The sequence below is a fragment of the Schistocerca cancellata genome, chromosome 3 (assembly GCF_023864275.1).
Source record: "Schistocerca cancellata isolate TAMUIC-IGC-003103 chromosome 3, iqSchCanc2.1, whole genome shotgun sequence".
In the NCBI taxonomy this organism is placed as follows: domain Eukaryota; kingdom Metazoa; phylum Arthropoda; class Insecta; order Orthoptera; family Acrididae; genus Schistocerca; species Schistocerca cancellata.
Window position 1 is genome coordinate 673,428,569 of NC_064628.1, and position 14,057 is coordinate 673,442,625.

At 37.1% G+C, this 14,057-nt stretch overlaps 1 protein-coding gene across 2 annotated transcripts in view; it reads right to left on the minus strand.

Moving 5' to 3' along the window:
• The window catches only part of LOC126175647 (receptor-type tyrosine-protein phosphatase N2), a 468,697-nt gene that overhangs the window by 32,468 nt on the left and 422,172 nt on the right, over window positions 1–14,057 (minus strand). For both annotated transcript variants that reach the window (XM_049922539.1, XM_049922538.1), the window contains one exon: window positions 1,973–2,027. In XM_049922539.1, the coding sequence (XP_049778496.1) occupies window positions 1,973–2,027 (55 nt within the window). The remainder of the gene's footprint in view (window positions 1–1,972; window positions 2,028–14,057) is intronic.

Consider the following 14,057-nt stretch of genomic DNA (forward strand, 5'->3'; position numbering starts at 1 on the left):
ACTGCTTACCGCCACTATCGATGATAGTAAACTTCATCATAGTGAGCACTAACTATGCATCATCTCAGAAGGACAATTCTGCAGTACTCATATGTGGACCCTCATCCTCTAAAGCTGAACTGAGATAGTTCATGGTCAATAAACAAATAGTTGTTATTTCAGTACATGCATTTCAGTCACTACCATGGTTCACCACTTGGCCAAGGATACTATGATGAGCTTCCCAACCTAGTTTTCTGACAAGAAAATGCAATATCTTCACTGAGAAAAACATTGCCTCAGTGGTAAAAGACATAAGAATTGTTAGAAATGGTATGGTAAATAAAACTAAGCTTGAGAACATCATGGACAGATTTTAGACAAAAATGGGTTTTCTGTTGGCTGACTACCTCCCTACCACTATGACCTGTGATTAATTGAAGTGATATAGAATGTAACCAAACAAAACATTTAAGCAAGAAAATCTACAATTTTTTTTATTGAAGACACTGAAGAAACTAGCATGAAGTTGCAAAAAAGAAGCAACTGTAAAAACTGATCAAAAGCATGTGGATACATTAAAATGTTTAAAAGCAATATTGACACTATTGTGCTTTAATATAGTGGAATTTTAAAATGTATCCAACTTATTGGAAATATGCTTTATTAATATGGCAAAAGAATCTAATCATACAGCTGATGATTGACAAGAGAGTTTACAGCTATGTATAGAACTTATTAAGAACCCTTATTAATTAGTCATACATTTGTATTTATCATTTGCAAACACACAATACTTGTATTAGACTAATATTTATCCAGGCTCAATAATGATCTGCAATGGAGCGTACCTACAGTTCCCCTTCCCTCAGTACCGGTGTGATAATAGGGCAACAAACATTCTAACCACAAGTTATGTAATACATTTATAGTTACAGAAATATATTTTGAAATCGTGATACAAAACCATCTGTAATTTGTCTAATTAAAAAAAGACTTACCTTGGGAGAAAAAAGGACAGGTATACACTCGCACACACACACATATCAATCCGCATATACACAGACACAAGCAGACATGTCTGCTCCCGGGATTGGAATGACTCCTTACCCTCTCCCTTAAAACCCAAATCCTTTTGTCTTTCCCTCTCCTTCCCTCTTTCCTGACAAGGCAACCGTTGGTTGCGAAAGCTAGAATTTTGTGTGTATGTTTGTGTTTGTTTGTGTGTCTATCGACCCGCCAGCGCTTTTGTTTGGTAAGTCTCATCATCTTTCTTTTTAGATATTTTTATCATGCTGGATTTTGGAAGCTGTAATCTTACTTTGGATCTTGTACTCATGTAATGACACTTGTAAGAGATAGACTATTCAATTAATTATATTTGTTTTCTCCAAACTAACTAGGAGTAACACACACATTGCCACAAAAAGGCCAACAGTACGTATCACAATATTTCATTGAATGACTGGTTTATATTTTGAATCTTCTGAATCACTTGCTTAAAATCAAGAAATTTGGAATGGACTATAAAATCCTCAGAAAATTTGTTGTTGAATCATATTTTATTTGAGGTAAACTGACTGATGCTTCTTTCCACAGAGATTGTTTGAGAGCCTGTTAAGTAACTTCTCAATATTTCTTAACTGTTAGTAAGAGTGAGGTATAACTAGAAAGCCATACAGGTAGTTAGTTAAAGAGAAAGATAGGTCTTCCATTTATTCGACTATTCTACTGAGGTTGCCAAATCCCCAGCTTCACAAGATGATTTCTAAGGTGAAGAGCTATGTTTATTCATTTGTTAGGTCTGAGTGGCTGACCTGGAGGAACATTATCTAAAATTGTCAGGTATCCAGGTTGAAATCCTGGTTCAGCACTTACTTCTAACCTCCAAATTTTCCCTTGTGTGAGTGCTACTGAAATTTTTTTACAATTTTTTGTCTGGAAATTACAGAAAGGTTTTCTATTATTAACAACTGAAGAGAGTATCACTTACCAATACCATGTGTCCTGTTGATATGTCCATATTAGTTAGTGCAGGTTCTTCACTCCTGGAAATGTAAGAAAAATAAATGAATGAATGCAAGTGACACCAATAGGAAAGATAATTCTGTTCTTAACAGTACTTCCACTGACAGTGTGTGCAATTTTTGTCTTTTAACTATAAATTTGACTATTTGATGACTTATAGTTTTGCATGTTATGTTTACAACAAAAGCCATAGAACACAAAATGACGATTCTATGGACATGTGCATAAGTGAAATGTTTTCCTTGTTTTGGATTCAATAATCCATACACCCCACATGATCACATAGTTAAGAGATGTAAATAGAACTCTCTAGCCAGGGAAATTTGTCATAAAACTCCATATTACTCAACAGATATGAAATGCAGCAGTTAACTAAGTAAACATAGCAATGGAGTGAGAACTTCTTTTTTTTTAACTGAGGTGTTTCAATGCCATTATGACATTAATCTATGCTATGCTTCTCTACATCAAGACATTACTAGGAACCTTGCTAACAGGAGCAATGCGCTGGTACGTGTTGGGGAGCAAATCTACACCAACCTTTATACAAAAACCACGGTGTGAATATGTTGTAATACTTCTTTTGTGTTATGCTCCTATTTGATATGCATCGTATAGAGAATATAAGGAGAATGGGTGGCTGCTGCTGAAGTGGAAATACTGCTAGTGATTTGAGGATTTGTTGTCAACAGAGGTTTTCAAGAGTGATTAGTGAGGTGAAGATCAGTTCCCATGAATGTCGATCACTGAGCTGAGTACAGTTTGGTGAAACAGGTGGTAGAAAAGGTTTTGAGGTTCAAGAGGCATGAATCTTGTGTGCCCTCAGCATGGCTCCAGATAATAAATATGTCATCAGTGAAGGTGAATTAGATGAGGAGTTTAAGTTTGTTAGTGGATAAAAATGATTCCACAAGAGACCCGTGAACAGACTGGCATAGGATGGACCCATTCGGGTAACCATGGCAGTATGTTGGATTTGTTTGCAGGTGATGCCCTTAAGAGGAAGTAATTGTGGATTGCAGTTGGTCATGTATACCATGAAGGAAGTTGTGGGATTGGACTCAGCGAAGCAATATAAAAGATAATGTTCAAAGGTGGCAACTTAATGGGCATTAGGAACTTAGTGTGGGGGGAGGTGGAAAGGACAGCATCAGATGGTGTAAGAACGTGAATCGTGGAGAACCAGTGAAGGAACTGGTTAGTGTCTTTAAAATAGGAGGATAAACTCCAGACAATAGGTTGAAAGTGTTGGACTGCAAAAGCAGAGATCACTTCAGTGGAGATGCAGTAGCTAAATATGATGAGGCATCCTGTGTGGCTGAGCATATGTATCTTGGGAAACATGTAGAAACTGGGTGTCCGGGGAAAGATTAGTGTAAGAAGGGAGACAGTTGAAGAGCTGAAGAGATGCTTTGAGAGGGGCCTAGGGACTTGAGAAGGGATAGAAGGTCACACTAGATTCTAGAATGAGGTCACTGTGGCAGGCATAACAGGTGACTGAGTTGGAAAGCTGACGGGGGCCTCTGCCTGAATATAAGTGAAGTTTACAATGTGTAACAACATATCAATGTAAATGCATCCAAAGACATATCACTGTTTACTATCAGATTCTCTCTCCTTCACACATGTATTTTCTTGCATTTATCTACATTTTGGGTAGGCTTCTATTAACTATAACTTATGAAAAAGTTTCTACAGAACTTTAGTTTTATTTATTACTTTCTAGTGACAATCAACTAATTAACCTATAGGATTATCTGGCCAGCATAGCATACTAGACACTCTACCATTGTAGGTAATATTCCTTGGGCTTCCATTGATCTGTGAACCAACTAAAATATGTGTATGATGATTCTTTATTTTGTACTCATCATATTCTGTAAAAGGTTTATTTTTTTTTATTTTTTTTTAAGATTATCTCTCTCGCTTTCCAAAACATCACAATCTTTCTTCCTTACTTTTACTACAGATTCTACAGCATTTTTCTGTTTTGTTCCCCAAGATGTCTCCTATTCTTCTTCTCTATCAATGGTTCTGTTCTTTGCACTGGAAGTCGTTCTACTGTAAAGCTGTCATCAGTAGTGGCCTGTGAGTATTCATTCTGACTGTTCACAGATTTTTAGATTCAGATAAATACAAGAATGTGAAATTAATAGTATCTGCTGAATTACAGTTAAGCTTATCAACATATTTTCACAACTACAGCTACTGCCAATAAAAATATGCATAACTTGTCTCAAAAAATAAAGAATTGTTTCTGTGGAATTTTGTTGTTTTGTACATAATTAAGTACAGTTGAGGGCAAGAATGAAATAATGTTTAAGGTTTTGCTACACTTTGTTTCACACTTTTGTGTATGTGGTTGTTCCATGCTTTTTTATTTTTTTGGAGAAATGTACAAGATCCATAATACATGTATTATTTAACGAATTAACTTCTGGTCTGAAAACCAGACATTCTTATGTTGCACCCACACAAGAACTTAATGCTTATTATACGCTTCTTTTTTAAATATTTACTTGTAGTCATGCTTATTAGATTTTGTCACTTTCTCAATCAACAGATTTGGTCTGCGAGGTCCTAGTTCATTTGTGGCTACTGTTTCTGGTAATTTTCTCTTCTGTTAGCATTTAAAACAGATTTTATGAAGTTCATGTTGATACTACACACGGAAACCAATTCCTGCACAGTAAACAAGAAATCCAACACAAACTCCATTTGTGGAAATCATTGAATTCAAGTAGTATTGCTTAGCAACAAGATCACTTGAATAAAAATGTGCTGAGAAACATGAGGGCCAAGAGCACACCATCTTTGATCCCACATTTAAGTGAATATCAGAGAAACCTGTGAGACAGATTTTCATGGGTGCTTATATATACGCAAGCTGCAGTCCAGATAAACATGATCCACCATAAGATCGACAGATGTCAGAAGCATGAATAAATGCTACAGTCCCAGAACTGATGATGATGTGCTTTATGGTTCTCTGTGTCTCAAATGGATTTCTGTATGATAAAATCCAAAACTTAATATATTATATATCGTTTAGAATCACACCCAAATAGGTTTTGCTATCAATATAACTGTAATATATACTGATGTCCAATGTCAAATAGTGAGTGAATTGGCATATCTGAGGAATGTGCTACCATCTAGCAGGATTTATGCCAAGCGAATGGTGATAAAAGTCTGCTGCAGTGTGCTACCACCTGGCTGCATTGGCATAAACTTTTAGTTGAGTAGTAAGCGTTAGCTGTGCATGCCATGAACCATGCACATTGTTTATCAAATCTGTATGTATTTGGCATGTAAGGCAATTATGTGATGCCAGCTGTGCATGCATAAAAGCTCCTTAAAATGTGCACAACTGAAGATGCGCTCGTGACCTCAATGCTGAGTTTCATGGAGTCTAGAGTAGTAGCAATGTAGCATAGTGCAGTAGATTTAGTGCCATGTATTTCAGAGTACCACATCTACATTGTGCTTAACAGCATTCAAAGAAATATTACCAAAGAATCCATGTTGTTGTTGTTGTTGTGGTCTTCAGTCCTGAGACTGGTTTGATGCAGCTCTCCATGCTACTCTATCCTGTGCAAGCTTCTTCATCTCCCAGTACCTACTGCAACCTACATCCTTCTGAATCTGCTTAGTGTATTCATCTCTTGGTCTCCCTCTACGATTTTTACCCTCCATGCTGCCCTCCAATGCTAAATTTGTGATCCCTTGATGCCTCAAAACATGTCCTACCAACCGATCCCTTCTTCTAGTCAAGTTGTGCCACAAACTTCTCTTCTCCCCAATCCTATTCAATACCTCCTCATTAGTTACGTGATCTACCCACCTTATCTTCAACATTCTTCTGTAGCACCACATTTCGAAAGCTTCTATTCTCTTCTTGTCCATACTAGTTATCGTCCATGTTTCACTTCCATACATGGCTACACTCCATACAAATACTTTCAGAAACGACTTCCTGACACTTAAATCTATACTCGATGTTAACAAATTTCTCTTCTTCAGAAACGATTTCCTTGCCATTGCCAGTCTACATTTTATATCCTCTCTACTTCAACCATCATCAGTTATTTTACTCCCTAAATAGCAAAACTCCTTTACTACTTTAAGTGTCTCATTTCCTAATCTAATTCCCTCAGCATCACCCGACTTAATTCGACTACATTCCATTATCCTTGTTTTACTATTGTTGATGTTCATCTTATATCCTCCTTTCAAGACACTGTCCATTCCATTCAACTGTTCTTCCAAGTCCTTTGCTGTCTCTGACAGAATTACAATGTCATCGGCGAACCTCAAAGTTTTTACTTCTTCTCCATGAATTTTAATACCTACTCCAAATTTTTCTTTTGTTTCCTTTACTGCTTGCTCAATATACAGATTGAATAACATCGGGGATAGGCTACAACCCTGTCTCACTCCTTTCCCAACCACTGCTTCCCTTTCATGCCCCTCGACTCTTATAACTGCCATCTGGTTTCTGTACAAATTGTAAATAGCCTTTCGCTCCCTGTATTTTACCCTTGCCACCTTTAGAATGTGGAAGAGAGTATTCCAGTCAACATTGTCAAAAGCTTTCTCTAAGTCTACAAATGCTAGAAACGTAGGTTTACCTTTCCTTAATCTTTCTTCTAAGATAAGTCGTAAGGTTAGTATTGCCTCACGTGTTCCAACATTTCTACGGAATCCAAACTGATCTTCCCCGAGGTCCACTTCTACCAGTTTTTCCATTCGTCTGTAAAGAATTCGCGTTAGTATTTTGCAGCTGTGACTTATTAAACTGATAGTTCGGTAATTTTCACATCTGTCAACACCTGCTTTCTTTGGGATTGGAATTATTATATTCTTCTTGAAGTCTGAGGGTATTTCACCTGTCTCATACATCTTGCTCACCAGATGGTAGAGTTTTGTCAGGACTGGCTCTCCCAAAGCCGTCAGTAGTTCTAATGGAATGTTGTCTACTCCCGGGGCCTTGTTTCGACTCAGGTCTTTCAGTGCTCTGTCAAACTCTTCACGCAGTATCGTATCTCCCATTTCTCCTTCATTTACATCCTCTTCCATTTCCATAATATTGTCCTCAAGTACATCGCCCTTGTATAAACCCTCTATATACTCCTTCCACCTTTCTGCCTTCCCTTCTTTGCTTAGAACTGGGTTGCCATCTGAGCTCTTGATATTCATACAAGTGGTTCTCTTCTCTCCAAAGGTCTCTTTAATTTTCCTGTAGGCAGTATCTATCTTACCCCTAGTGAGACAAGCCTCTACATCCTTACATTTGTCCTCTAGCCATCCCTGCTTAGCCATTTTGCACTTCCTGTCGATCTCATTTTTGAGACGTTTGTATTCCTTTTTGCCTGCTTCATTTACTGCATTTTTATATTTTCTCCTTCCATCAATTAAATTCAATATTTCTTCTGTTACCCAAGGATTTCTATTAGCCCTCGTCTTTTTACCTACTTGATCGTCTGCTGCTTTCACTACTTCATCCCTCAGAGCTACCCATTCTTCTTCTACTGTATTTCTTTCCCCCATTCCTGTCAATTGTTCCCTCATGCTCTCCCTGAAACTCTCTACAACCTCTGGTTCTTTCAGTTTATCCAGGTCCCATCTCCTTAAATTCCCACCTTTTTGCAGTTTCTTCAGTTTCAATCTGCAGTTCATAACCAAGAGATTGTGGTCAGAGTCCACATCTGCCCCTGGAAATGTCTTACAATTTAAAACCTGGTTCCTAAATCTCTGTCTTACCATTATATAATCTATCTGATACCTTTTAGTATCTCCAGGATTCTTCCAGGTATACAACCTTCTTTTATGATTCTTGAACCAAGTGTTAGCTATGATTAAGTTATGCTCTGTGCAAAATTCTACAAGGCGGCTTCCTCTTTCATTTCTTCCCCCCAATCCATATTCACCTACTATGTTTCCTTCTCTCCCTTTTCCTACTGACGAATTCCAGTCACACATGACTATTAAATTTTCGTCTCCCTTCACTACCTGAATAATTTCTTTTATCTCGTCATACATTTCATCAATTTCTTCATCATCTGCAGAGCTAGTTGGCATATAAACTTGTACTACTGTAGTAGGCATGGGCTTTGTGTCTATCTTGGCCACAATAATGCGTTCACTATGCTGTTTGTAGTAACTAACCCGCACTCCTATTTTTTTATTCATTATTAAACCTACTCCTGCATTACCTCTATTTGATTTTGTATTCATAACCCTGTAATCACCTGACCAAAAGTCTTGTTCCTCCTGCCACCGAACTTCACTAATTCCCACTATATCTAACTTTAACCTATCCATTTCCCTTTTTAAATTTTCTAACCTACCTGCCCGATTAAGGGATCTGACATTCCACGCTCCGATCCGTAGAACGCCAGTTTTCTTTCTCCTGATAACGACGTCCTCTTGAGTAGTCCCCGCCCGGAGATCCAAATGGGGGACTATTTTACCTCCGGAATATTTTACCCAAGAGGACGCCATCATCATTTAATCATACAGTAAAGGTGCATGTCCTCGGGAAAAATTACGGCTGTAGTTTCCCCTTGCTTTCAGCCGTTCGCAGTACCAGCACAGCAAGGCCGTTTTGGTTAATGTTACAAGGCCAGATCAGTCAATCATCCAGACTGTTGCCCCTGCAACTACTGAAAAGGCTGCTGCCCCTCTTTAGGAACCACATGTTTGTCTGGCCTTTCAACAGATACCCCTCCGTTGTGGTTGCACCTATGGTACGGCCATCTGTATCGCTGAGGCACGCAAGCCTCCCCACCAACGGCAAGGTCCATGGTTCATGGGGGGAAAGAATCCATAAGGTGTCTAAAGTTAGAGTGTTCACGTGTTCTTACACAACAGCTGTCACTTGATGTGATCAAACTTGTCCTGCATAGTTGACTCAACAGTGTTTGGCTTTTTTCTCAGAATATTCCTTGCTAGTGTCCCAAAACATTTGTTTTTTAAGAAACGTTTCCTTTTAGATAGTCTTGTTTGCCTCAGCTATAGGGTCTGCATGAAGGTTTCAGTAATGAGTCTCTCTCTCTCTCTCTCTCTCTCTCTCTCTCTCTCTCTCTCTCTCTCTCTCTCTCTCCCTTTCCTCCCTCCCTCTCTCTTTCTTGTTTGGCTATTCTGCACATTTTACTCAGTATGGAGTTGAGAGAATGGGAAAGGCTCCACACAAATCTCATTAATTTGTCTTGTAGAATACTGAGTAAACCAGTGTTTTCATAGTATATACTTTTTTGTTTTTATTTTAAACTTCATGGCTTTTTAACTTCAAATCAATACAACTGGGTTGTTGCTTTTATTCTTCATAACTGGGAGGAATTATGCATCTCCAATTATTAATTAATTGTTTATACTTAACATCTAACTTATTATCACAAGCATGTGAATCTACTGCCTAGAACTTAAACACACCTAGTAATAGTCCAGTTCTATAAAGAAGCACAGCATCAGTGTAGAAACTGACACTGTCCCTCAGCATTTTAAGCATACTGTTTAATATTTTAGCATCAATTCTGTTCAGAGAATTATATTATTTCCTTTTTTTACCACATTATTGGTAAGTAATGGAGATACACTGTATTTTTATAATTATTTCTGGAAAGTTATGACATATATTTTAATGTACACTCATAATACAAAGAAATCTTTTCTTCAAAGATGAAGAATATATAAATTATGAACATAAATGGTTATATTACACTTATTTTATAATTGCCAGATATTTTTTATAATTCAATAGATGACTTGTCACCAAGTATAAGATACCAAGTTGATTATGTTCAGAAGACCATAGGACTGTTTTATCTAATATGTAGCACAAATTTAATAATTCTCATAGCACACATGTTGTAGATGAAATTTTGTGGATAGACATGTGGTATGAGATAAGGCAAATAAATGTCATGTGACTAGGGCCTCCCGTCGGGTAGACCGTTCGCCGGGTGCAAGTCTTTTGATTTGGCACCACTTCGGCAACATGTGCAACCCCTGAGTGCAGAAAATCTCCAACCCAGCCAGGAATCGAACCCGGGCCCTTAGAATTGACATTCTGTCATGCTGACCACTCAGCTACCGGGGGTGGACATGAAATATGGTTTAATTGATATATCTGATTAATTTAGGAATCATTATTCCCTGCTGACTTTAATTCTTGAAGTTTTTCTAACAAGAAGAGTTCAATGATGTTTCAGTATTACAACTTGACATCTTGCCATGATATTTCAGCTGACTACCATTCAGGCATTTACAGGTGAATTTTACACTGGGATTGCTGGCACATGTCACAGATCTCTAGTATAAAACTTACCTGTGCTGTAACTTGGGCACAGAATACAACCAAGAATGTTGGTACAACTTTATTACCCTATGGCATGTACTCCAATCACCATAACATATACTGAACACAACAAGATAAAGCAAATACATGCAAGCAGTAATAACATGATAACTGAGTGCAAGCATAGGGTGGCACAATTTAAATAGTCACTTGTCTGTGATGAGTGCTATCAGAAGTTCACAGTATTGCTCTTTGGTGGTACATTCTCGTGGATGACAAGACACTGCTAATGTGCATGGCTTTCAAGTGTGCGCACATTACTTCTTTCCTCTTCCCTTGGGGAACAGCTTGGATTCACAGGATGTCTACGGTGTCTTCCTCCACAAGGAAGTACCCCTTGCTGAGCAACTAGGTGGTGTGAAATCCCATCAGTAGCACCGACATACATCTTAGATGCAACAGATGACCAACCAGAGATTGAAAAACCGAACGGAGAACAATCCCACACGCGTCATCACTGGTGTTGTAACTTGGACACACGACACAACCATGAATGTTAGTACAACTTTATTGGACTGTGGCATGTACACCAATCACCATAACATACACTGAAAACAACAAGATAAGGCAAACGTATGCAAGCAGTAATAACATGATAACACACGAACATAACAAAGCAGCATTTAAATAGGCACCCACCCATGGTGGGCTCTATCAGAAGTTCATAGTATTGCTCTTGTGTGGTGCACTCTCGTGGATGACAACACACTGCTAATGGATGCAGCTGTGAAATGTGCACACATTACTTCAACCTGAAGATGGTTGAATGATTGTCAGACAAAATATCCTGGCAAGATCTCAATGTCATCCAGCTGCAAACCTGGCATTTAAGGTATATGGCTGATTTTGTTTTTGAAGAGCAATTACACAGCATACAGAAATACTAAAGCAGGAAGCAGGATTATAAATATGGATAAAATCCATGCAGCTCAAGAGAATGTCACTGACAGTTGCAATAGAAAACTCCATGTCTTGGTTATTGCAGAGGAACAGTCACATATTCTGTTGTAATTTTTGTGAACACAGGTACTTGTACATCAAAACACTTAATGATTTTCTGGAGAACACCCTGTGTTTATTCACACATCAATAGCATGATTTTTTTCATTTAAATGGATTCAGATGATGACTTCAGCATAGAATTATATGATGATGATGATAAGATTTGCAGAGCTTCCCCATAAATCAAAAAAACAGTAAGTCCTTCTTAAACAGTGATCAAAGATTTGCAAAAGAAATGTTTTTTATGTTTAACATCCTATCAATGTCAACATCATTAGAGCCAGCAAGGATCTATATCTATTTGGTACATGATCTACAAGACTTTAATATATTTTGTAAGCTTTTTTCCCATTCTTCCCTCAGAGTGATTTGGAGTTCAGAAGGTTCTGAATAGTTAGATGTCTTTGCACAACATGTCTTCCGAGATTGTTCAATGCATGCATGACTCGATCTATATATAGAGAACATGCAGGTTGCTCCATTTGTTAGTACCCTCATTGTCCAGTCGAAACATAGCAAGGTGGTCGGATAGGTACACTTACTACAATTCTACTCCTTGCATAATTTTTAATTTTTTTTACATTATACATGAAATGCATATACCATGGATACATAAAATGACTAAATTCTGATTCACACAATATCTCATTAAACTTCACTACTCATGGTGTAATTTGGAATCTATTGATGACAATAGTATATTTAGTTCATTTGACAACATTGCTCTTAAGTAAATATTCACAATTTAAATTTACAACCACATGCATGTCAGATTTGAATAACATTAAAAATTGTTCGTTTTAAGACTGATATAGTTTATTTTAAAGCCCTCATCCTCCACTTTTCAGCAAAGGTTTTACTTTCTCAAAAAGCTTTATATTCTATACACAGTACTTTAGAAGTTACTTGTCTCCAAAATTTTCTTATTCTACAATGTTCCAATCTCAAAATGTAATTCTTTCAAAATTCCAAATTATAATTTAGTAGTCCTGATTTTTCTGTTACTGAAAAAGTACATTTTCACTAACATAACATATTAGTTTATTAATTATTCAAATTAGAAGAGTTCACTATATAAAAAATTCTTGGCAAACTTTTGAATTCCCATGGGCATTAAAACTTCACTCCTAGAAAGTAGTACCTAATACTTTGTCATCTTCTAATTATACAGATTTTAGTTGAGCACATTCTCCCTTTTACGTTATTATATCAAATGTAATAATTCTGTCTTTTACCAATTTGTGATGTCTGTACTACCTGCCTCTATAAAAAGGTGTAATGTTACTTACAAAGTCTGAGTCAGTCATGTTTGGACAGTTAAGGAGTGCAATTAATATGTATCACTCAGTCAATGTTTGGCAATTAAGATGAGTGGTTACTTTGTCAGTGAGTAGTGGGCGAGTTTTCAGTTCAGTTATTATGTCAGTTAGTTAGCATCCTGTAAAGTACATGTTAGCCTTTTCCACAGGTGAACTTTGTGAAACTTCTGCTAATTGATGTAGCTTACTGATCTGTGTTAAGATATTGGTGCTCCTGTATTTTATGAAGTTAATCATTGAAATGGGACTTAGCATTAATATATATGAATAAATTTAAAAAAAATAATTTCTGTACTGTTGTGTATAGTACTAATAGCTGTTTAACCCAAGAATCACAGGATGACAATTAAAGAGAAAATTGAGAAATTTATGAAGTAAATACCAGTTCGGTAACAGTCCGCAATGTCTCAGGAATATGAGCAGTCACAACATGTAACTGACAACAACTCCTGGAAAAAAAATAATAATTACAAAACTAATGAAATTATACGAAAGACCGACTAAAAGGCCTACTACAGTTATGTTTTCTCCAGGCTTCCATCATTGCAGATACTGATGAATAGATATCTTCATAAAATCTGCCATTCTTGTCCCTTTCCTCTTTGTACCTCATACACCTCACCACATGTATAGGGTGTCCCTCTAATGGTCAACAGGTGCATTTTCTCTTGTGTTTTGGCAGATGTTTGCAGTTTTGTTTTCCAATGTCTTGCTGGAGTCAGCCCAAACAAATACTGCTTATTACATCTTTGACACAATGCCCACTGTCAACAAAAAGCATCAGGTTGTTTCCAATTACAAACAAAATGATTTTTAAAGTGGTATTTTATGTGCCCATTCAATAGGGCAGTACCAAATTAGACTAGTGCAATATTCATTTTGTTGATATATATTAATAAGGACAGTAAAACAAGAAGAATAACCAGGACTCAAGCAGCGACAGCACTGCTCTGGCCTGTACTGACTGCTATTGCCATGTAGCAGCATTGCGCAGTCATTTCTGGAGTATTGGATATTCTTCATGTTTTACTGTCCCTGTTAATACATATTGATAAAACAAACATTATACTAGACTAATTTAGGACCGCTCTATCAAATGGGCAGGTAAAAATCAGTTTTAAAAATCATCTGTTTGTAACAGGAAACAAATTGACGCCTTCATCAACACTGGGCATCACATGAAAGATATGATGAGCAGTATTTGCTTTGTCTGAGTCCAATTATACACTGCAAAAACAAAATTGCAAATATTTGCCAAAACACCAGAGAAAATGCACCTGACAAATCTTAGGAGGTACACCCTGTATATGTACAAACAACAGTGGAGAAAGTAAATGAGAAAATAATTAAGGATGTCTCTTGCAGCCAGT